A 25,595-nucleotide genomic window follows, 5' to 3' on the forward strand; every position below is an offset into this window, starting at 1 on the left:
TTCGCACTTTTCAAAAACGATGCAAGGGTCCAAACCGTAGTTGGGTATGATGACTGATGTGCTCCAGAAACATAATAACTTGTTTGTGTTTCCAGTGTCAGCATCCATAGAAGCAAAACTCACGCCAAAGAGAAGCCTGTCAAGTTTTAGTCTGGGGAGTTGGTGCCATTCGGCTCCTTGGCCTTTTCAAAGTCTTTGAGCATATCTTTACTTTTGTGCTCACATACTCGTTTCACAGGACGGTGTCAAATTTCCATCCAGATCAATGTGGTTCTCTTGTTTTTCTTGAGCCTGTTCTGCTCCCTCCCCTCCTGCTCCACCACTCACGCCTTCCAGTGTTGGCAGCTCCTGGGTGCAGTTAAGTGGGCTACTTTTGGTTGACAGTGGGTTCGCACCACTGCCTGAGGCAACAGCAGACTTCTCCATGTGATTCCTCCCCTGGAGGCTTAAGCCTGTGAGCTGTCCTTCACCTTCTAAGCCCCGAGCTGCTGAGCCTTCGCCTCCCCCCTGGGAGTTGCTGGGACTGACAGATTGCTGGACCAGGGACAGGGTTTGCAGGACTGCCAGTGGAGACTTAGCCTCATGTGTTGTAGAAAGAGGAGATGGAGTGTACTCGGAAGCCTTGTCATCAGGAAACAGATGAACAACCTTGGCCGAGCCACCCGAGGCGGGGGTTGCCACAGGTGTCATCACTGCCATGAGAACTTCATCTTGGGAACCAACATAGTCAACTTTGAGGGAACTCATATTTTTGGGGGTGTATTCTTTTAAGGAGCTACACACACTATCCACACTCATGTCATCAGTATTGCCATCAGCAGGGCTAGACACAAACTCATACAGTCCTTCTTTGATGATGGACATGGGCTTGATGGCGTCAGAGCCCCGACTCACCTCCAAGGCGCTGATCTGAGTTAGATCCAAGGGAGGGGGGATACGCTGCTGTTTAGTGCCGGTCTGACTTGCTTCAACACTGGGAAGCAGAAAATCTCTTTCCCCTCTTTCTGCTGCAACATCATCAGCAGCAGTTGATAATTTCCTGACCTTACTGACGTTTGGTGAAGTTTGCCGGGCCTGGGTAGTTTGGATTGCGTTCATCTCTATTTGCTCCTCTTTCACTTTTTGCTGTTGATCCTGGATTTCTGCTGCCTTGTTGTAAGCGTCCTCTAAGTGTTTTGCACTGAGGTGCTGAGGGGTAGTTTTGTTGGATGAGGCCTTGACTCGTTCAGGGGAACCCAGCTGAGCCACCTCTTGGTAATGTTGAGACTTCCCTGGGCTATCTGCCTCTGCATTGGAGTAGTGCTTGTGGTAGCTCCATCGACTAGGAGACAGGTGATTGTCCACTGGACATTTACTGTCCTCCTTTTTTTCCACCAGTACATCAGTGAGTTCCATACTACGGGCAAAAGCATCCTTTAGGTTAATCGAAATAATACTTCCACTTCGTTTGGCTCTTTCTAGGGCCTCCCTTCTCTTGATGGCCTTCTCTTGCCTCTTCTGCTCTCTGTAGAACTCAGAGAAGTTGTTTACAATAATTGGGATGGGTAAGGCAATGACTAACACACCTGCTATGCAGCAGAGCCCTCCCACAATTTTTCCCAGTAGAGTTTGTGGATAGATATCTCCATAACCAACAGTAGTCATAGTAATGGTGGCCCACCAGAAGGAGGCAGGAATACTGGTAAACTTGGTGGCATCCTCATCCTTCTCAGCAAAGAACACCAAGCTGGAGAAGATCATAATACCCATAGCCAAGAAGAGTATGAGCAGACCCAGCTCGTTGTAGCTCCTTCGCAAAGTGAAACCTAACGACTGGAGTCCAGTCGAGTGTCTTGCCAGCTTCAAGATCCTGAGGATCCTCATGATGCGAAAAATCTGGACGACACGCCGCACGTTCTGGAATTGCATAACGTTCTTGTTGGATTCAGTGAGACAGAGGGTCACATAGTAAGGCAATATAGCCAGCAAATCAATGATATTTAATGGTGCTTTGATGAAATTCCACTTGTTGGGGGCTGAGAGCAGGCGCAGCATGTACTCCATGGTGAACCAGGCTATACAGACTGCTTCCACGTGGGCTAGATTGGGGTTGTCATTGAATTGGCCAAATTCATCTACAACCTGCAGTTCTGGCAGGGTGTTGAGAGACAGTGAGATGGTGGAGATGACAATGAACAGGATGGAGATCATGGCCAGGACCTGGAAGACAAAAACAGGTTTAGTGCTCACTCTTCTATGCACAAATAACTCAATCAATGTTTATTGAAATAACATGATGCAGCTTTAGTTTCTCCAATTTGGTATGACATAAGTAATTTGTTCCTTTATTGATGGAAGTAATCCAAAGGCATGGCTTATTGGTGTCTACCTGGCTGAGACATAGTTTGCCTAAAAGCTTTCAAAATGAGTCCTAATGACTTGTGATTTGTTGAGTTTTACTCTAGTTAAATGTTGCAGGGACAACTAATGACATTTTCTTAACTTCTCGAATCTCTCAACTGCCAGCCATTGTGCTAAATAGTAGTTAAAGAATGCTGAAATACAAGACATACATGAAAACATCTAACCATTCCTCCTCTACCATTCTCATCATCATCATCATCATCATCATCATCATCATCATCATTGTACACTTGTAAAAAGCAGTGTGAAGTTTTTAGGCTAACAAATGAAACCAACACATTGGTAATAATTCAATTCAATTCAGTCCAACTTTATTTATAGAGCACCAAACACAACACAGTCATTTCCAGGAGCTTTTAACAGAGAAAAGAGAAAAACCCAACAAATCCACAGGAGCAGCAGATTGATTTGTGACTGTGGAAAGAAAAACTCCTCTAACAGGAAGAACCTTTGTAGAACCCAGAGTCAGAGGTGGAGGCTTTCTGAGGACTGGTTGGGGGGGGGGGGGGGGGTAGGATAGACAGAGAGATAGATTGAGGGGATAGAGGAGAGGAAAGAAGAATTGGCTTTTCTCATAGAGCGACGAACCATTACTGAGCTCAGAGTTGATTTCAGGAGGTTTACATTTTACAATACCGTATCATTTCTATTTGAAAATATTAGCCAACCACAATCTTTGTGGGAGTATCTACAAAAATTGTACTGCCTATGAACATAAGAAGGATCAGTCCTTTGTACTTTCAAGTCAGCTGAAAGTACTATTTACATGTCAAACATGTGAATGTAAGAAAATGGAACTCCATGTTTGTTTTAGTTTTAGTGACGTAGGTTGACCTGTTTAGTTTCAATTGGGGTTAAGTGATTTTACCTGAGTTCTTTAAATTTACATATTGTTTTCATTTTCTATTTCTCTTCTTGACATGGGACGAGTGTTTTTAGGTTGCCTATTCGTCAATTAATCTGAATCTGACTCAATTTAGAAAAAATAATCAGGGAGAAAAGTGGAGAAACTTAAGCTAATTCTGGCTCCTTCAAGACATTTTCTGATGCTGTATAAACATATATACAAATATACTTGTCCAATAATGAAATGAATACAATCAATAAATGATAATGCAATAGCAATGTGTGGACAACATGACTGTGGGAGTGTGTTACAGTGTTCTGATGAGGCAGCTGAAGCATATGTGGCCGGAGTTCTCTCCCCACAGCCCTTCTAGAACATTTCAGGATAATTGTAATAGGATTGTGTTGCTATCAATAGAAAGGATAGACAGAAGTTAGGAGTGGTTACTCATTCTTTCCTTCCACAGCAGGAAGAATCAAGCAGTGACTAGAATCAAGTAATGAAGCAGTATTTTAATCAAAGTAGACCAATAGAATCAACATCATCCTTCACTGTGGATCGAGGCTCCAACACACAAGCCAGTGAGTTTTCTGGAAGATCCAATCAGAGCAAACCATGCAGACACATTTCCAACCATTTACAAAGGTAATAATCCTATGGATGAAATGTTTCATCCATTTAGCTGCAATAATTCATTGATTTGGTGCTTCGCTTCCACCAATAGGTTTCATATTAGATGAAAATCATATTCATCAGAATCAGAATTACTATATACATAGAGAATTTCCCTCAAAGATAAATAGAGTCTGACTGGAAGAAATGCATTCTTTCATTCTTAATTCTATTAAATTCTTCTTCATTTAATATTCATTGACTGAGAAACATAATATTCATAGTAAAATTCAAAAAGATGTATATTGTAAATTGAATGTGTTTTATGTGGTGAGGCAACAGAATTTCACCAGTTATCTTTATACTGACAACATATAAACATACAAAGTTTCAAACATTGATTATGATAATTATGGATTTAAAAGATTTTATAACAGATATGCAAATGGTTTATTTGAAAAACCATGAAATATTGTAGGCTTATATATATATATATATATATCCTTGATTCAAAATATAATATATAATCTTTAGTTATATTTATCTTTTCCCTATGTTCAATTATGAATATGTTGTTTTGAATGTCTGAAAGTTATCAACAAATTTAAGTGTTGATCAGGAAATAATGTTCATCAATAACTTGCTTAAAAATTCATTTACAGCCAATTTTGATCTATGTAATTAGAATTATCCAGCACATGAATCAAATTGCATATTGAGCCATGTGCTAGTTGGTTAATTATGAGAAGGACACCCAGATAATGAAGCAGCGTGTGTGTTGGATGGACTGAGCTGTGTGCGGACAGCCGTGTGACTGATGAGCAGGATCAGTTATAAAGGGAAAGCTTTTATGAGCGTCATTAATCTCTCTATCTGCATCCTCTATTCTGCAGTGACAGCCATCTCTGCCATTGGAGATGGAAAGAGTTCCTGTCAAATCTCATGACGGATTGTGCCGGCCATTTCCGGTGAGGCCAACGTCTGGCCGATCGGCAGGCATTTACAGTGTAACTCAATGTCGGGTATCTGTGTAGGGATTTCACACAAAACTGAAGTGAAGGCAGGAGAGAAAGCACAAAAAAGAGAAAGAATGTGTAAAAAAGGGAATGAATGATCGTAGAAGGCTGCAGACAGGAAGTAGAGGGCAGGTGTATCACAGTGTGGCCAACCTGCTGCATCTTAATGGCTTAATGGCGGCCAAATGCTGTGACCTTGGCACCCAGGCTAGATTTTAAGCAGTACCAGGAACACACAAGCGGCTTTCGTTGCTGCACAGTGGAGGAAGAAATAAATGAGCCTCCACATTAGAGATTCAGCTGATTGGTCACACTATGTGTCTGTACCAGGGTGAGACCGTCAACCAAGAAATGAACTCAGTCCCACTGGAGCAGCAAAAGGAAGTGAACGCCATCTGGGCGCTTTGCAAATATCAACACCAGCTTTTCTTTAACTCCTCTGAAACAAGTAGTGGCTGTGCAGCACAGGTGGGCAATAATAATATAAACAATAATAATTAGTGCGGTCAAACATAATGCGTTCATTTAATTAACTGATTTGAAACGTTTAACTCGTTAACGCCATTAACAGAGTTTTGTTTACTTCCATTTTTTTGTCCTCCCTTACCGGAGCCCCATATGCAGCACTGTGACTCCAGAGCAGCACGATACCTAGTGGATTAATATTAAGGCAGAAAGTGTCAATTTCATGTTCCCTGAAGGCTGATTGAGAAGGTGAAAGTCATTATCACACTTTGTAAAGCTGAATTTAACGACCACAGAAGTAATTCTGCAGCCAAACAGCAGGTTGCCATGTTGGCTGACCAGGAGCCTCCAAACTGCTAAAGCTGGAGGAAATACTGCTAAAATATTAATTTATCCTCTTTCCCTGGCTCTCCTCTATACTGTGTGTGTGTGTGTGTGTGTGTGTGTGTGTGTGTGTGTGTGTGTGTGTGTGTGTGTGTGTGTGTGTATTATTGCCACTTAGTTCATGTAATAAGTTTACCACTTTGTTTCTAGAACCGTTAAATCCTCGTGTGTAAAGTGGTGGACCTGCATTCTAACAAAACCCAGACTTATGTTAGATGTTTATTAATTAATTACTTTATGTTTTATTATTTTGCTGATCTTAGAGAGAAACGGTTTCACCAAAGCTAAAATGAGGTTGAAAAAAGTCTTTAAATTGAAATATAGTCTCTGTGTGTTGAGTCGACATTAACTCTGGTTTTCCCTGAATAAATATCCATTACAAGCTTCAGTCTTTTGCAATTAATTACAGAAAATTGTGCAATTAATTGCGAAAAAATCTTTTTAATCGATTGACAACACGAATAATAATGCGTTTTATTTGTATTGGACTTTACATCTGTGAATCTCAAAGCGGTAAAAACAACAATTTCAGCTAAAGTTGGCTGAAGTTTGTTTTTCAGTTTAAAATGACAAAATTGGAGCAACAATTGGTGCATAGAGTTGCCACATGTCTTTGCATTATGAAAAGGAAACTGAACTGAAATGTGAAAGTAACATGACAGTCAGTCTAGGAGTACAATTATCATATCTTTAATTTCACTTAGATAATTCTGGTTTTACTGGACCAAAAGGAAATGAATGTTATTGTGATAACATTTAGAACAGTTGAAAATCAAAGTGTCTCCAGGAGGAGGAGGAAGAGGAGAAGGGGGAGGAGGAGGAGGAGGAGCAGCAGCAGCAGCAGGGGGAGGAGGAGGAGCAGCAGGAGGAGGAGGAGCAGGGGAAGGGAGAGGAGCAGGAGGAGGAGGAGCAGCAGGAGGAGGAGGAGCAGGGGAAGGGAGATGAGCAGGAGGAGGAGGAGGAGGAGGAGAAGGAGAAGGACAAGCTGCTGGAGGAGGAGGAGAAGGGGAAGGGAGAGGAGCAGGAGGAGGAGGAGCAGCAGGAGGAGGAGGACAAGCTGCTGGAGGATTTCTACTGCAGACCTTTTGGCTTTAGGAGACTGAGGCTGCTCAGATTAACTATGGAAGATTTTGATGTTGTACAAATGGAATTCGACTAAGAAAAGGTTGATCTCTGGAGTAATCTGTTCAGGAATCTAAAAGAGGGAGCGTCTAAAGCAAGCTAAAGAAAAGGTTCCTCCACCCTCCAGCTCAGCTAATTCCAGAGATAAATGTATAAAGAAAGAGTGATGTGCTGCAGAGAAACCAGACCCTGATCAATATCAGGAACCTTTATAAAGCTGCTGCTTCCACCACTCAGGACATTCCCATGCTCCTTCATTGATCTCAGTGTGCATCAGGTGCAAATTGTTTCTTCTATTAATATCTGAACAGTTTGAATTGAAGATGCTGACATGCATGAAGTCATCCCACCATCCATCACACCTCTTGTTCATCCAGACGGCATCTGGTGGGAAACAAACATTTCACCCAAACTTCTTTCTCTTGCTCCTAATTTAGCAGATCTGTGATGCGGTCATGGTTTTATTTTTGGGATACGGAAAATCCCTCAAAGTTTTTCATGGTGTTGCTCTGGGTGTTTTTCTTTCTTTGCAGTGATACATAAAATATATAACAACAACAACACAGCAGGAACAGCCCTGGTTTGATTCTGGGTTTGTTTTTTCTTCCCACAGTTTCAAGACCTCCATCCATCATCTATCCATCCTTGCATCATCTATTTAGCATCCATCCATCTATCCATCCATCTATCCATCCATCCATCCATCCATCCATCCATCCATCCATCCATCCATCCATCCATCCATCCATCCAGCCATCCATCCATCCAGCCATCCATCCATCCAGCCATCCATCTTCTATCCATCCTTTTATCATCCATTTAGCTTCAATCCAACCATCATTCATCCATCCATACATACATACATCATCTATCCATCTTTGCATCATCCATTTAGCATCCATCAATCCATCCATCCACCAATCATCCATCCATCCATCCATCCATCCATCCATCCATCCATCCATCCATCCATCCATCCATCCATCCATCCATCCATCCATCCATCCATCCATCCATCCATCCATCTAGCATTTCAATTTGATTGCAAGAACATCATCCAATCAAATTGGGGCCAACGTCATCTGTTTTATTTACCTGGTTTTGATTAGAGAGAACTGAGAAGAGAAAGAGAAAAGCTGTTCTATGATAGTTCGACCCTCTCCAAAGTGTTTTGAGTTGTTCTGCTGACATTATATTCTTATTAAGTACAGAGTTTTCTTTTCCAATTCTCTCTAAACCAGGCACCTTTGGAGTTGCACATCATTGCATTCTAATAAATTGCTTTATTGCACACCATATTCAATCTAGAATCTGATTGTTGGTTGAAACAAAGTAAAATACAGACTTTTCAGACATATTGAGACTTTTGACAACATTTTCCAAACACATTGGTCTCAAACTGATTCATGTGAATTCCATCCTTTCTTTTCCCATCAACATACACAAAAGGCCACAGAGAAAAAGAGAATTAGAGAGAATCAAGGCTGGGTGAGTCAGTGTCTGAGTATGATTGCTCACACCAAGCTGTAATGTTGTGTCACTAGGCAGTGAGATGCTCACGGCATCACCTGACACTGGACCACTGCAGAAGAGACTTTCTGGAAAGCTTGTACTTTTTTCCACACTTCAAAATGCTCTCCTGCATACAGCAATGGTTCAAAAATCATCAATACAAAAACCTACTCTTCAGATGAATGTAGACGAATCAGAAGTATCTACTGTGATACTCTAAATCTCATGGGTTAAATGTGGGTGAACCTCAGCATCAAATCATTTTGGATGACACTCAGATCTTTGTCTGTATGAGCCCAACTGAAGCTGCTGTTTCTGTCATGGTGACGAACCTGTCCTCATTCTGAGAATATCACTGCAAAAACCATCATATCACGATGTACAACGTGCACTGGAGGCACCAAATCTACTACGTCATTCCCAATAAATATGTCATCAGTTACTCCTAGACACATGCATGACATTGGTCCTCCAAGAAGAATGGGTGCTGGAAGTGTCTTTCTTCTAAACTTTTATATCATCTCGACCACACTCACAGTAAACAACTTTCACCTTCCACTTGTTTCTGTTGAGAGATGATATCTCTGAGGATGATTTCATGTAACAAATAAAATCCTGATCCCCAGAATGTTTCTGCTGATTCAGCACTCATCTGACCTCTGACCCCAGGGCAATCTGCATATTGAAAAACTACAGTAAAACATTCACCTGTGTTTTTGCAGTTTCAGACACGATTGGTGTGACTATAGAGAATAGTTTTTGTTACAAATATAATTTCTATAATCAGTCCTGAGCTCAGTCAGAAGCTCCACAAAATAATGCAAATCAACACAAATAAAGCTCCAAGCTCGAAATGTCACACATCAAGAGCATTACAACAATGTGGACATGCTTTGGAGGAAAACAAGCTGTGAAAAGTACATTAAAAAAATTACTCAGCAAAACCTGTTATTTTCCATCTACACTTCAGGATATACACCCATGTTACACCAGGATATGGCCCCTATGTAGGAGGAGGAGAGTCTGGTGTGTGTGTGTGTGTGTGTGTGTGTGTGTGTGTGTGTGTGTGTGTGTGTGTGTGTGTGTGTGTGTGTGTGTGTGTGTGTGTGTGTGTGTGTGTGTGTGTGTGTGTGTGTGTGTGCGCGCCCTCCCTGAGAGTTCACCTTTTGCGCTGTAAAAAACCGTCCATAACTCCACATTTAGTGTCAGATGGTTTCCGATCAGACAACATAAGCGGGTGTGGTTATATTTTCTTTTCATTGCTTTTTTTTCTTTCCTTTCTTTTCCCGAGCGTCATCCATCCCTCAAGGATTAAAAGGTAAAAACGAGTTTTGAACGCAGCCTCCGTGCCATGCAGCGCTGTGCACGGACACAAGACATCCGTGTCACTAAAAGTCCACATGAAGTAGCAGGAGCGAACAAAAACTGTTGAACAACCAATTAGAAATGATCTGTCAGTTTCAATGCCAAGAGAAGAAAACCAAAATTGTACATCCTTAAATTGTACTAGTATTTTGTTTAAACAAATATGGGAAATGGCAAGTCTTCTTTTACTGAAACTGTTCCATCTCCAGAAAACAGGTCACTTTATTGGCAAATTCCAGATGTGTAACATCTTTTCCCGTTCTTCTTGTACTATACACACTTACACACTGAGTTAATCTCAAACTTCTGCACTATTCTATTCTTCTTCTATTAAATTATTTTGCTTTATGAAATTGTTTTATATGTATGTGTATGGATATGTATGTATATGAGTATCTCAATCAATCAATCAATTAAAAAAACTTCTGGTCTAAAATAAGCAAAGTTCATGGCTGGGCATGTCTCTAATTTTCATTTCTATAATATTTTACAGACATGTAGGCTTCATACTCCTCTGGCTAAAATTAATAAACTCTCATTAAAATGCTCTTCTAATGCTATTTCTTAGTAAATATAAAAAAAGGACTTGACCTATGACCCGGTTAGGGTTACCTCTCCTAAAGCACTTTACAGTGATAAACACCAGCACAGCCACACATTAGTGGGAGCTGCTTAATCTACAATGGGGCACTTTGGAGTTCAGTCTTCCCCCAGAACATGAGCTAGAAAGAGAGTTCAAACTGCAGCATGACGACTGGGAGACCACCGAGCCACAGCTCGGTGGTCTCCCACTTGTTTGTGGCAAGTGTCACATTAGGTTAACTACATTAAAACACACACAATAAAAATAATAACAATAAAGTGGGATCAAGCGTGACTGATGCAGTAATAAGGCCAGGCTAATGAGGGAGTTCCACTCACGCCCACCATGTACTCGGATATTGAGACTTCGGCCGACCCGAGAGTCACGACTTTGTCATTCTACTTCAAGTTTCCAAAGTGAGGAGCTGCAAGGCACGAGTGCACACCAATCTGAAGGCACGTGGCCGCCCAACTACCAAACCTCTGAGTGGCCACTGCAGTCTGACATACATCCTGCTCAGGACGTTTCATTGTCCTGGACTTCACCCACTGGGAATATAAGGCCAAGTACTTACTAATGAATAATTCTGAAGTGATCTGAAGTCAGATTTTCTGTTTAATCTCACTGTAATAAAGCACACTAATCTCATAATTTAACCGTATTACATAAACTACTGTGGAGATCAAATGTGAACAAGCACAACATAAATGTTTGCTTAAATCAGACATTTTCATTTCCAAAAGCACAAGTCAAGAGGTGAAAGAGGAAGTAGCTTTCCAAAGTTTTAATGGACAGCCTTTTAGTTCATCACTGTAAAGTGAAAACAAAAGCTTCTGCACAATCAAATGCATCAGTAAAGCTGAGCTCAGCAGAAAGAACCTAAACACCACAATTCTGAAAGCAAAGGTCAGAATTCACTCTTCTTCACATCAACTTAAAGTGGTGCTGCTCTCCATTCTCAAACTGAGAGGAAGACCACTGCTCTCCATTCTCAAACTGAGAGGAAGACCACTGCTCTCCATTCTCAAACTGAGAGGAAGACCGCTGCTCTCCATTCTCAAACTGAGAGGAAGACTGCTGCTCTCCATTCTCAAACTGAGAGGAAGACTGCTGCTCTCCATTCTCAAACTGAGAGGATGACCGCTGCTCTCCATTCTCAAACTGAGAGGAAGAGCGCTGCTCTCCATTCTCAAACTGAGAGGGAGACCACTGCTCTCCATTCTCAAACTGAGAGGATGACCGCTGCTCTCCATTCTCAAACTGAGAGGAAGACTGCTGCTCTCCATTCTCAAACTGAGAGGAAGACCGCTGCTCTCCATTCTCAAACTGAGAGGAAGACTGCTGCTCTCCATTCTCAAACTGAGAGGAAGACTGCTGCTCTCCATTCTCAAACTGAGAGGATGACCGCTGCTCTCCATTCTCAAACTGAGAGGAAGAGCGCTGCTCTCCATTCTCAAACTGAGAGGGAGACCACTGCTCTCCATTCTCAAACTGAGAGGATGACCGCTGCTCTCCATTCTCAAACTGAGAGGAAGACTGCTGCTCTCCATTCTCAAACTGAGAGGAAGACCACTGCTCTCCATTCTCAAACTGAGAGGAAGACCGCTGCTCTCCATTCTCAAACTGAGAGGAAGACCACTGCTCTCCATTCTCAAACTGAGAGGAAGACCGCTGCTCTCCATTCTCAAACTGAGAGGAAGACCGCTGCTCTCCATTCTCAAACTGAGAGGAAGACTGCTGCTCTCCATTCTCAAACTGAGAGGAAGACCACTGCTCTCCATTCTCAAACTGAGAGGAAGACTGCTACCAAAAAACTCCAATTTATGGACCATTGTGCCACCCGTTAATACACTGGAGCTACTGGAGCTACTCAAACAAATCAGAATAGACATCAGAGCGTATCAGAGAGTATTGGAGTAGGAGAAAGTATCAGAGGGTATCATAGAGCAACAGAGAATATTAGAGATAATCAAAAAGCATCAGAAGAGACATCAGAGGGTTTTAGAGAGTATCAGAGAACGCCAGAGACTATCAGAGAGTATCAGAGAGCATCAGAGAGTATCAGAGAACGCCAGAGACTATCAGAGAGTATCAGAGAGCATCAGAGAGTATCTGAGAGCATCAGAGAGTATCAGAGAACGCCAGAGACTATCAGAGAGTATCAGAGAGCATCAGAGAGTATCTGAGAATATCAGAGTATCGGATAGTATCAGAGGAGAGATCAGAGAGTATCAGAGAGCATCATAGAGTGTCAGAGAGCATCAGAGAAGACATCGGGAAGTATCAGAGATATGTATTGACTCATTTATAAGGACAGGTGACGGTGGATAAAGGAGGCCATTGAGATCAGAAAGAGGGAGACCATAAACCGGGACGAGGGGGCCTACATCCTCCCACACATAGGGGACTCCATCCTCCAGAGACCACCAGATAGCAGGGGGCGTGGCCGGACGACAGGGGGCGTGGTCAGAATCTGACAGATCTGTCAGGCCAGTCACCTGATAAAGACCGAAACATCATCAAGCTCTGAGGAAGGCTGCAGTCGCAGCCCAAACATATCAGCAAGGTAAAAAAGGTTTCTTAAAAGAGTCTATACAGTGAAAACGATAAAATGAACAGAATTCAACTAGTATCACAGGAGACATCAGAAGAAGGCTGCAGCTTAGCCCATTAGGAGGCAAGACTTTAATCAATTCTTTTTTAGAGCTGCTTTAGTAAATCGAAGTAAAAAGCATGACTACCAGATTTATAATATTTTCAGACTATTTCAGATAATTCAAGAGAAAAGCATCTTTATATAAGACTCATTCTGCTATTTAATGCTTCTGGATCCCACAGGTCAGAATATCTTAAAAAGTGAAAAACATTAGGGAGTCCGACATTTAACGAAAAAGTATAACTACGCAGAAGGAACTTGATTCGACGAACAAATGAAAAGAGTCAAAGTGACTTTATTTGAAGAAAAATAAAAGAGCACAGTTTAAAATTCTCCCAGTTTTAGTGTTCTGCTATGAAAGCTTGTGATTAGTTCTGCTCCTCTTCCTCTCAGGATCTCTCCAGGTTTCGGTTTATCCAGTTCTATTACAAAATGTGAGCAGGAACTTTATTCAAGGTTCCTTAAAAACATTTTTCTCTTTGCTCCTGCTCCTCCTTCGGCTCCTCCTTTTGCTTCTGGTCCTCCTGGTCCTCCTGCTCCTCCTAATCCTCCTGCTCCTCTTAATGCTCCTGCTTCTCCTTCTGCTCCTCCTGCTCCTCCTACTCCTCCTTCTGCTCCTGCTCTTCCTCCTCCTCCTCCTCCTCCTGCTCCTTCTGCTCCTGCTCCTTCTGCTCCTGCTCTTCCTCCTCCTCCTCCTCCTCCTGCTCCTTCTGCTCCTGCTGCTCCTGCTCTTCCTCCTCCTCCTCCTACTCCTGCTCCTTCTGCTCCTGCTCCTTCTGCTCCTTCTCCTGCTCCTTCTGCTCCTGCTCTTCCTCCTCCTCCTCCTCCTCCTGCTCCTTCTGCTCCTGCTGCTCCTGCTCTTCCTCCTCCTCCTCCTACTCCTGCTCCTTCTGCTCCTTCTCCTGCTCCTTCTGCTCCTGCTCTTCCTCCTCCTCCTCCTAATCCTCCTGCTCCTCTTAATGCTCCTGCTCCTCTTAATGCTCCTGCTTCTCCTTCTGCTCCTCCTACTCCTCCTTCTGCTCCTGCTCTTCCTCCTCCTCCTCCTGCTCCTTCTGCTCCTGCTCCTTCTGCTCCTGCTCTTCCTCCTGCTCCTCCTCCTGCTCCTCTTAATGCTCCTGCTTCTCCTTCTGCTCCTCCTGCTCCCCCTACTCCTCCTGCTCCTGCTCCTTCTGCTCCTGCTCTTCCTCCTCCTCCTCCTCCTCCTACTCCTCCTTCTGCTCCTGCTCCTTCCCCTGTACAGGACAGTCTCTCCCACCTGCCAACATTGAGTCTATTTGCAGCAGCAGCAGTCCTGGTAAAAGCTGCAAAGGAGATTAGTTCATACTCCTAAATCATGCTCTGTCTGTGTGTGTGTGTGTGTGTGTGTGTGTGTGTGTGTGTGTGTGTGTGTGTGTGTGTGTGTGCGTGCGTGCGTGCGTGCGTGCGTGCGTGCGTGCGTGCGTGCGTGCGTGCGTGCGTGCGTGCGTGTGTGTGGACTCAGTGGTACACAAAGAGAAAGAGTGTGACGGATGAGAACAAAGCTGCAGCTTTTTTCTTCTGCTTAGAAAAGCTTGAACATCTCCAGATTAAATACTTGAGGAAGATTTGGCAGATAATTTGACGAGAATAGAGAGTGTATGAGCGTGCACACTTTGTGACTCACTACAAAAGACTCAGAGGGGTCATATCAAAAAAATATCATCAGAGCCAAAAATAAGGAGATTACACAGATTATGTTAAGTGAAGGAAACTAATCTCTATTATAGGAACATTTAATTCCTCTGTTATCCTACAACGTTGTCAGCAGTTGCTAACAGTCGTCCATCTGGATCATCAGGAAGCTTTTTTGTCCAAATGTCCAGGTAAAGCTTTCCTTTCTGTTTCCCCGGTGGTGTGGGCTGGACGAGGTGCTCCTGTACACATTGATCATGCGTTCTCATCAATGATATTTCCCCACAATGCGCGCAAAGCATTGTGGGGACTCAAGGCAAACCACACATAGAGCAGTGGCGAGGCGTCAGATTAGATTGAGTCCAGTCCAGACTGCCGAGTTACCTGTTATGTTGCTGAGTAACAGTAGAGCTGTATGGTAGAGCTGTATAAAGGTAGAACTGCATAACAGTAGAATTGTTTATTGATAGAACTGTGTAATGGTAGTGCACTGTGTAATGGTAGCGCTGTATATTGATAAAACTGTGTAATGGTAGAGCTGTATATTGATAAAACTGTGTAATGGTAGAGCTGTATATTGATAGAACTGTGTAATGGTAGAGCTGTATATTGATAAAACTGTGTAATGGTAGAGCTGTATATTGATAGAACTGTGTAATGGTAGAGCTGTATATTGATAGAACTGTGTAGTGGTAGAGCTGTATATTGATAAAACTGTGTAATGGTAGAGCTGTATATTGATAGAACTGTGTAGTGGTAGAGCTGTATATTGATAGAACTGTGTAATGGTAGAGCTGTATATTGATAGAACTGTGTAGTGGTAGAGCTGTATATTGATAAAACTGTGTAATGGTAGAGCTGTATATTGATAAAACTGTGTAATGGTAGAGCTGTATATTGATAGTCAGTGTTGGGAAAGTTCAGTTTCTATATGAACTAGTTCAAAGTTCAGTTCACAAATTTTAAAATGAACTAGTTCAGTTCATAGTTCATAATTCAACATTTTGAACTAAATTCACAGTTTCCAAAAATGAACTAGTTCATAGTTCTTTTTTTCCAATATGTTGCTGCGAGCTACTACCCTCAGAATACTGTCATTTCCTCATTGTTGCCACCCAGTCAGTCCTCACTAGTAGCAGCTGCAGCTTCACATCCTTACACTTTAAGTACGGTGATTTCAGGACTATTGAATATAAACCACCCACCAAATTTCAAAAGGAAAAAAAGAAAAAGAAATGTCGGAGTTACATGATGCACCTGAACGCATCACCCACGTATCAGCACCTCATTAACCCTTAAAAAGCCAAGTCGTCCACCGCAGTCGTTCAAAGCATGTAAAAAAAACCCAAGAAGTAGGGGCTTATCGTCCGGAAAGTACTGTAATCATACTAAGATGAAGTATTAATGGTGGAGGCAGAGTCTGAGGTAGAGCTGCTGTCTTCTGTTTGTTTTTGTCATGATGCTTCACATGTTGATGACGTAGGCGGTGGAGCCACTCTGGTGGCTGCTGTTGCCAGATTGGCTGTTTTCCCTCTGACATGTTAAGGCCCGTTGACGGTGAGCTTTAGCCGGGTTTCCACTGGAAGGATCAGAAATCTGGCAACTCTGTAAAACAACGTTGAACTGAGAGCGCCGTTCACTAACACCAGAATGAGCGCCGCTCACAGTGACGTCATCAGGCAGAAATACAGAACGTTCAGTTCACGTTCACCTAAAATATGAACGAGTTCATGAACAAACGTTCACTGAACGAGTTCAGGCACAACACTGTTGATTGATTGATAGAACTGTATAACGGGACATAACTGCAGCACACATAGAGTAGCAGCAGTAGCATTAGCATTATACTATTAACAAACCTTTGAACAAACAGTAATATTTAAACATCTGCAGAGGCCTGTACTAGGAACCTGATCAATATATCCTGAGGCCTGTACTAGGAACCTGATCAATATATCCTGAGGCCTGTACTAGGAACCTGATCAATATATCCTGAGGCCTGTACTAGGAACCTGATCAACATATCCTGAGGCCTGTACTAGGAACCTGATCAATATATCCTGAGGCCTGTACTAGAAACCTGATCAATATATCCTGAGGCCTGTACTAGGAACCTGATCAACATATCCTGAGGCCTGTACTAGGAACCTGATCAATATATCCTGAGGCCTGTACTAGGAATCTGATCAATATATCCTGAGGCCTGTACTAGGAACCTGATCAACATATCCTGAGGCCTGTACTAGGAACCTGATCAATATATCCTGAGGCCTGTACTAGGAACCTGATCAATATATCCTGAGGCCTGTACTAGGAATCTGATCAATATATCCTGAGGCCTGTACTAGGAACCTGATCAACATATCCTGAGGCCTGTACTAGGAACCTGATCAATATATCCTGAGGCCTGTACTAGGAACCTGATCAACATATCCAGAGGCCTGTACTAGGATCCTGATCAATATATCCAGAGGCCTGTACTAGGAACCTGATCAACATATCCTGAGGCCTGTACTAGGAACCTGATCAATATATCCCGAGGCCTGTACTAGGAACCTGATCAATATATCCCGAGGCCTGTACTAGGAATCTGATCAATATATCCCGAGGCCTGTACTAGGAACCTGATCAACATATCCTGAGGCCTGTACTAGGAACCTGATCAATATATCCTGAGGCCTGTACTAGGAACCTGATCAACATATCCAGAGGCCTGTACTAGGATCCTGATCAATATATCCAGAGGCCTGTACTAGGAACCTGATCAACATATCCTGAGGCCTGTACTAGGAACCTGATCAATATATCCCGAGGCCTGTACTAGGAACCTGATCAATATATCCCGAGGCCTGTACTAGGAACCTGATCAATATATCCCGAGGCCTGTACTAGGAACCTGATCAATATATCCCGAGGCCTGTACTAGGAACAAACCAAATGGCAAACAAATGGTAAACAAACCCTGTGTTGTCTGGTAAACAGACCCTGCATGGTAAACAAACCCTGTGTTGTATGGTAAACAAACCCTGTGTTGTCTGGTAAACAGACCCTGCATGGTAAACAAACCCTGTGTTGTATGGTAAACAGACCCTGCATGGTAAACAAACCCTGTGTTGTATGCTCGTACGGATCTGGTCCTTTAACTCCTCCGCCTTTATCCCCACCTGCTGCCTTTCCCTTCCTGTTCTGCTTTTCCCGCTATGAACCCACTCAGTTTTCTTCAAACCGTTCAGGGTTATTTGAACGTAGCAGTTAGCGCTGGATGACAGATAAAAGCCGGCTGGCTGACGGAGGTTTATTGACTGCATTTCCCAGAATGCTTTGCATGTTGCTGATGCGGGCCACTGTGTTGGCGACGCTCAGGCATCCCTGGAGGCTCTGCGTTGAGTGGCATTATGGCTATGGTGGAGTGACACGCTCGGCGTCGGTGCACGGCGCCTAAGCAGCTTCTGTCCTGCTGACACTACGAATCCACGGTCACGTGGCCTTAGTGACGGCCAGTGGGCCGGAGTTCTGGAGCCCAGAACCTGCTGTCCACTGGAACCAAACACTAACATTCAATATGAACAGTGGATCTTCTACAAATCAGCTGCTATCGACATTTCATTTCATTTAGTTCCAGACAGATCATTTACCACCATGGGTCTGTTTTCATTGCTGTTGGTTTGTTTGTCTGTTGATGGGATAACTCAAAACGTGTTGATAGATCTGGATCTAATTTGGCAGATTAATAGATAATAGCCTTCAATGTGGTTGAAATCTGGATCATAATCTGGATTCAGGCTCCAGAAGAAACTTTCTGTTTCAATATAATATGACAATGATGCAAGAATTTCTTTTCGAGTTTAATGGGCTGATGTGCTGCAGTAGAAGGACTCGGGATAAGAAAGTATTGATATATATATAATTATATCCAGATCTAAAAGTATACAGATGTATATTGATGAGGCAGCAGCAGTAGTGGAAACATCCTGCCAGCTGAAGCTATGAGCTCTCGAAGTGCCTCCTCCTTTAATGTATTGATATCTTATTGAATCAGTGTAAACACACACACACACACACACACACACACACACACACACACACACACACACACACACACACACACACACACACACACAGTACAATCCCACTATTTATACTGTATATCCCACTATATTTATGTTATAATACTGTTGGATAAAGCAGCTTATACTTCAGCTTGTTAAATCAACCTTTAGCTAAAAGAATAAAGAAAGAGGCAGTGTCACAACCTGGATCAACTTTATGAAAAACAACTCCAATGAACTCAATCTAAAGCTCTTATTTTTGAAGGACTTTTATTTTTTAAACAGTCTTAGCTTCCCAGCAGTATTGATGGAACTGGAGCACTCCTAAATTTAATTTGTCACTGCAGTATTGATAATCGTTATCGTCAGCTGCTTTGATTCTTTCAGTGTAAAAGCTTCAACCAAGTGCAGAGTTATAATTAACTAAACCAACATTGTTTTGATCATGTCTGACACATATCAACTTCTTGAAGGGTGGAGGAGCGCACACTTTACCGTCAAATGTTTATTTCACATAATAATTGAAATTGAATGTTTATCTATTTGTCACCACCTCTACTGATAAAACAAACAGGGTATTTGGACTGTTAGTTACTGTTAATTACTGTTAGTTACTCAGGTATTTTGACAGAAGCTGAGGAGGATGGAAATAGCTGGAAACTGCCACTCACACTGACATACTGATAAAAAGTCATTTTGAATTATGTAGAAGAGTCGTCGACTTTTCCTATCATGATTATTTTAAAATAAATCATGAGAATTAAACTTTGGGTTAAAATAACCCAAAGTTTATCAATACACATTTTGAGAGCTGAATTAGTTGTGAGTTTGTCAGTCGAGTTAAAATTGTTAAAACCTCATTATGACAGTTTCAGACTACATATAAAACTTACCAAATACTTCTGATGATAAGGATATTTTCACTCAATGTGAACTCCTCCAGCTGGTAACATTTTTGTCTTGCTGTGTGAACAAACACTAAAGTCTAACATTTCACTAAAAATGATTACTTGTACGGCAAATACTTGTACATGGTATAAGTAAAATAGTACCCATGTTGGAATCTTACCCGTGATGGTTTGATGTGGATTTGCTTGTTTGGCCTGAATTATAATTTTATTTCTGTAGCATCAAATACAGTCTGGAGGTATTTCAACATCATCAGGTAGAGGAGACTGTTTTAACGGGATGTAAACTGCAGAACCAGACTCACAGGAAGAGAAACCTGCAGAACCAGGCTCGAAGGAGGAGAAACCTGCAGAACCAGACCCAGAAAGGGAGAAACCTGCAGAACCAGACCCAGAAAAGGAGACACCTGTAGAACCAGACCCAGAGGAGGGGAAACCTGCAGAACCAGGCTTAGAGGAGGAGGAACCTGTAGAACCTCTTAGTCTGGTTCTGCAGGTTTCTTCTCTGAGTCTGGTTCTTCAGGTTTCACCTCCTCTGGGTCTGGTCCTGCAGGTTCCTCCTCCTTCGAGCCTGGTTCTGCAGGTTTCTCCTCTGAGTCTGGTCTGCAGATTTCTCCAAAACTATTTTCTCTCTTCAGTTGATCAGTGAACTTGTCTGAAATCTTCTATCTCTAGCTCTATATCCTAGATTCTTCACCTCAGCTGGTTCTGGTCACCAGAAGCTCCAGAGCCTCGTCATCCTGAACTGAATAAAATGGTCAAAAGATGGATGAATGTCATTTTGAAGAACTAACGCCTTCAAGTTCCAGCTATTGTTAAAACCTTGAAGTAGCATACAGTCAAGTGTAAATATCATGAGTGGAATGTTTATAGGGCCAATCACAAACCTAATGTGGACAGTGAACAGGACCTTGTGATCCTTACTGACCCAGTGTTCCAGTCTTCATGTTTCCAGGTTATTGGGGAGGATCAGGAATTCATCATGCATTGTTTTACAGTCAGTGTAGCACATTGCATGACTGTGGGAATGAGTAGCAGGGTGGAGGAGCAGTGCAGCAGACTGAAGTGATGAGCTTTGTGTTTGAGCAGAGAACCAGAGTGTGAACAGACGGGCAGGTATTATCCCTCCTGACAGGATTAAGGTCCTGCTGGTTCCTGATGGACCTGAGCCTCATCACTCCATACCATGACTCTCTATGTGCAGTCACAAATGCCTTAAAGAGCATTGAATCACAGCCCAAGCTCAAGTGTAGTTTCCCACTGATTCAGTGAAACAAATGAAGCCATGTTTTGTCATTTTAACTTAAAGATTATGCAATGAAAAAAAACATTTTCTCAAAGGTGTTCAGATTCTTTTCTGCTATAAGAACTACAATTGAAATTCTCAACATGCTTTAAGCTTTTAGTTTCTATGTTATAGGTATAGAAATTAATTTAAGCATTCAAGAGTACATATTTGTCCTTTTATGTGTCTTTTGTGATATTGGCTATAAAGTGTGGCTAATAATTTGGGCCCATGTTTCTGTGGTTTTCCTTGGTCTGGATATGAATGAGTCTCTTCAGCAGTGGTGGACTCAATCCACAGGACAGTGCTGTCCTATCACCAGGGCTTACATGGACAATCTGCAGGACTTTTACAGTCAAGCTGAGCTTTCCTCTTGTTTTCCAACTCAATTTGTTTTATTGTAAAATTGAATAAATCATCTTCTTTATAAATGCAATTTTCTGCTAACACAACAAATACTTGATTTGAAATGTCTCGCAGTGTGTTATAAGTTGGGACAGAGTGTGTACCACTGTGAAGTCACATAACAGGGACTCCTGCTTTTCTTCATTCTGCAGAAATATAATGCACATTTATTGTTTTCTGGAAAAAATCCTTCAACCCAAGGAGACAGGCAGCAAGCAGAGCTTTCTTCAGTATCACGGTAATCCCTGACAGCGGTCACCGCTGTGCCATCAGAGAATAATCCTCTCAAGATGGCCGCCATATCCCAGCATGCAACACTGCACACGTCTGATACATGCACTCCTCATTCAAGCCTCACATCTCCAGAAAGATGGTGAGATTTATAGGTTCAAACACTTGATGAAGGCACACACACTACAGTGAGAAGACAAACACTCACCACTTGTCTCTGGTAAATGTACACATACACACACACACACACACACACACACACACACACACACACACACACACACACACACACACACACACACACACACACACACACACACACACACACACACACACACACACACACACACACACACAAACACACACACTACAGGTCAGAGTGCTTCTTCTGCTTCATGTTCGAGGACATTAACAACAAGTCTAGAAGAAACCTCTCCCTCATATGAAATCACATTCAAAGTACATCTAGATTTTAAATCTACATCATGAATGTAGTGGAGAAAGTAACAAGCTAGAAATACTGGCATTACTAGAATTAAATAGTCTTTTTGGTACTTTTTTCAGTGTGTCACGAATACTCAAGAATAAGTTAGACCCAGTCATACTCATTGGTTATGGCTCTGTGTTCTGTAAGCAGTGAGATTAATGACTGAAAAATCCTCCTTAGTATACATAAATATAAATACATAATAAATGACACCAACGGAGCACAACTAGAAATAAAATCATGCTATTGACAATTAAGTTATGTTGAAATAAATGAGAAATAACCATAGTTGTACTCTTCTTCCCTCCTCTCCATGTGTTTGACTGACATCTCTCATGTGATCATCTGTCTTTATATATCATATGGGCTGTCATGCTTTTGTCCATGTCAGTCTCACTGAGTGGAGCCAGGTTTGGGTTGGGTCTTGCATGTTCTCCATGGGCCTATGTGGGGTTTTCCACAATCCAAACACTGGGAGGGGCTCCAACCCCTCATGGCTTCAGATTGGAAAAAAGTGAGTGAAGAAGATGAGTGGCTCATTAATCTGACTTCTGTGAGTAGGCAGTCAATGTGAATGGTGAAGCAGTGAATTATTGTGAATGGTGAAGCAGTGAATTATTGTGAATGGTGCTCTATAAAGCCGCCCTGTTAAAATTGAAATCCTGATGAGCTCCTGTAGAGCTGGGGTTCAAGGTAGGGTTAGAGGGTTAGAGTTGGGGTTAGAGGGTTAGGTTTAGAGATAGGGTTAGAGGATTAGAATTAGGGTTAGGGTTAGGGGGGTAGAATTAGGGTTAGGGTTAGGTTTAGAGGGTTAGGGTTATATGGTTAGAGGGTTAGAATTAGGGTTAGGTTTAGTTGGTTAGGGTTAGGGTTATATGGTTAGACGGTTAGGGTAAGAGATAGGGTTATAGGTTAGAGTTAGGGTTAGAGGGTTAGGGTTAGATTGCCACCCCGGCTAGCTCAGTTGGTAGAGCATGAGACTCTCAATCTCAAGGTAGAGGGTTCATGTCCCACGCTGTGCACCACCTTCCTGTGGGCTAGGGTTAGGGTCAGGATAGGTTAGGGTTAGGTTACCACGCGCAGAAAAGGTTCTTAATCTGTGCAGTGTGATCTGGATGACGGTGCTCAGACTGCCTCCCCCGCAACCCGGAAACGGATAAGCGGGAGAAAATGGATGGATGGATGGATGGATTAGAGTGGATTAGAGTTAGGGTTAGAGGGTTAGGGCTTGAGGGTTATGGTTAGGGACTCCTTTGTCACTGTGTACAGTGTGTGTGGTTGTTCTTACCTTTGCAGCAACAGAGGAGCCGGGTTTTTCCAGAAGGTCCCAGAGCTTCTGTCTCTTGTCAGGACAGCAGCCATGCTCCTCCTCGCCATCCTTCTCCTGCAGCGTCTCCGCCTCCCGGCGCAGCTCCTCGTTCATCTGCTCCTTCTTCTGGTGGTAGCGCGCCTGGCAGCAGGACTCCAGATAGATCTCGTCGATGCCCCAGTAGTCCAGCTCCTGACCAAAGGACAGGGCACACATCTCCTCCATCATGTGCAGCTTGCCTGTTCTGTAGAAGTTGAGGATGGAGGAGAAGGCCACCGGGTGGCGGTCGAAGAAGTATTCATTCTCCGCCAGGCTGTAGTCATCACAGATCTCCAGCAGCGACTCGTGGGTGTTGCAGTCTCGTAGGCGTCCCAGTCGGGTTCTGGGCAGGCGGTCCAGAGTTCTCCACAGGACCTCATGTGTGAGACCTCCCACATTGAGCCTGACACGCCGGGACCGGGCTTTGATGCGGATTATGTCAATAGGCTCCGGAGGGAGCACGGGTCCTGCAGCAGGCCGGGGGTTGACTTTGGGAGTGCTGAAGCTCACTCTGTCTGTCATGGTTCTGCTCTGCGGGGGGCTGGGGAGGGCTGATGAAGGCTCTGCTGCGGGGGTGATGGGGGCTCTGCTGTGGGCTTTGCTAGGGACTGGGGGGGGGGGTCTGCTGTGGGCTAGGGAGGTTTGCTGGGGGCTGTGGGCTCTGCTGGGGGCTGGGAGGTCTGCTGGGGGCCCAGGGCTGGAGAGGATACTGTGGTGGGCTGGACAGTCTGAAGCCTGGCAGGTTCAGTGAGATGACGGTGAAGGTGGTGGAGGTGATGATGGTGAAGGTGGTGGAGGTGATGATGGTGAAGGTGGTGGAGGTGATAATGGTGAAGGTGGTGGAGGTTTGCTGGGGTAGGCTGCCCAGACCCACCAAGCTCACCTGGCTGTGTTTAGATGACTAAAGCTCTGGTTGGATCCATGCCTGCACAAAGGACACATCCAATGTTACACAAGGAAGGTCTCAACATGAGAGACATGAAGAGACATGAGAGACATGAAGAGACATGAGAGACATGAAGAGACATGAGAAACATGAACGCCTGCAGGTTAACCTCAAAAGCTGCAGCTGACAATGTCATTGAAGTCAAGACTGCAACGTAGTAAAGCCAACAAAGCAACAACTTGCCAATAGTGTAATGAAATATCATTTCACATACTAACACTATAACATTTTATATATATATATATATACTGTATATATAATTGAAATGGTGTATTTTTGGTGCATAGAAAAGAAAAGATTCACAAGTAAGTTTTCAAGACAATGTTCCCATGCATTCTGTCACAGAGGGCTCAAACCACATAATGGGAAAAGGAAACAACCTGTAAACCGCAGCTCTTCCTGCTTTCTTCCTGCAGAGGTATTTAAAAGTTACAGTCTCACTAATTTAGGGTTTAGCTGAAATAAATCCCAACACATGCTGAAGTCTTCGCCTTGACGCGATACTTTGGTGACTCTCTGCTGGATAGGCCCCTTAGTCAGATTATAGAGCCAGGCCCGACTTAGAGCCCCGCTAACCTGTTGCTTTGGAACCGATCCGGCCTAAACACATTTTCTATCACAAAAACACGCAAAGTTACGGCTTCAAGTTCAGACACATCACATGATTATGTCAATCGCCACACAATTAAACATCACTTATGCTGTCACGAGTTCACACTGTTAATTCAGAGCAGTGGTGGCTGGCCACTAGAGGGCGTAAGGGCGGGTTATTGTTAGTTTGATTATTAACTCTGTCACTTCTCTTCTGATTCACTGTTTAAAATTAGAAATGTAGCTGAAAAGCTTCAGGTTCAACTTTCTCCATCAGAGATATTTTTATATTCACACAAACAGAAATGTGTTAAGAATTTGTCAAATGTGTTCAGGTTTTTGAATGTTTATAAATGTTTAGATATGATCATAAATATTAATGAATGAAAATATAAGAGCTTAAAAAAAGCTGTTTATTTTTCATGTCTTTTCTTTGACGTTACTTTCAAAGCATTCTAAAATACTTTGAAAGTTGAATTGACGTGTTGTTTGAAAATATAGCTGATATTGCCTTTATTTTCCCTAAACTCAGATGAACTGTCATTTCCAGTAAACCACCAACAAAACATACATTTTCTAAAAGGGACTAATGAAGTTTCTGCTTGTACTTGTTTACAAGTATGTGAATGCAAGAGTCTTAATAAGTGCTCCCTGTTTTATAAGAACTATAATGTTCACCACTAGGGGGCTCTCTGTTCACTAGCTGAAAAACAAAAAACAACTATAATGT

General features: G+C 42.8%; 1 protein-coding gene across 1 annotated transcript; it reads right to left on the reverse strand.

Moving 5' to 3' along the window:
- Positions 1–219: 219 nt before the first annotated feature.
- On the reverse strand, positions 220–24,253 carry LOC308127776 (potassium voltage-gated channel subfamily B member 2-like; the record flags this gene model as incomplete). The annotated part of the gene is made up of 2 exons (XM_080493087.1): positions 23,269–24,253; positions 220–2,199 (listed from the first exon to the last, which is right to left on the reverse strand). Exons 1-2 carry the CDS (start codon positions 23,848–23,850, stop codon positions 220–222), a joined length of 2,562 nt encoding a protein of 853 aa, XP_080349213.1. The 5' UTR covers positions 23,851–24,253.
- Between the last annotated feature and the right edge of the window lie 1,342 nt (positions 24,254–25,595).

The sequence above is a fragment of the Lipophrys pholis genome (genome assembly GCF_963383615.2).
Source record: "Lipophrys pholis genome assembly, chromosome: 1".
NCBI classification, from domain to species: domain Eukaryota; kingdom Metazoa; phylum Chordata; class Actinopteri; order Blenniiformes; family Blenniidae; genus Lipophrys; species Lipophrys pholis.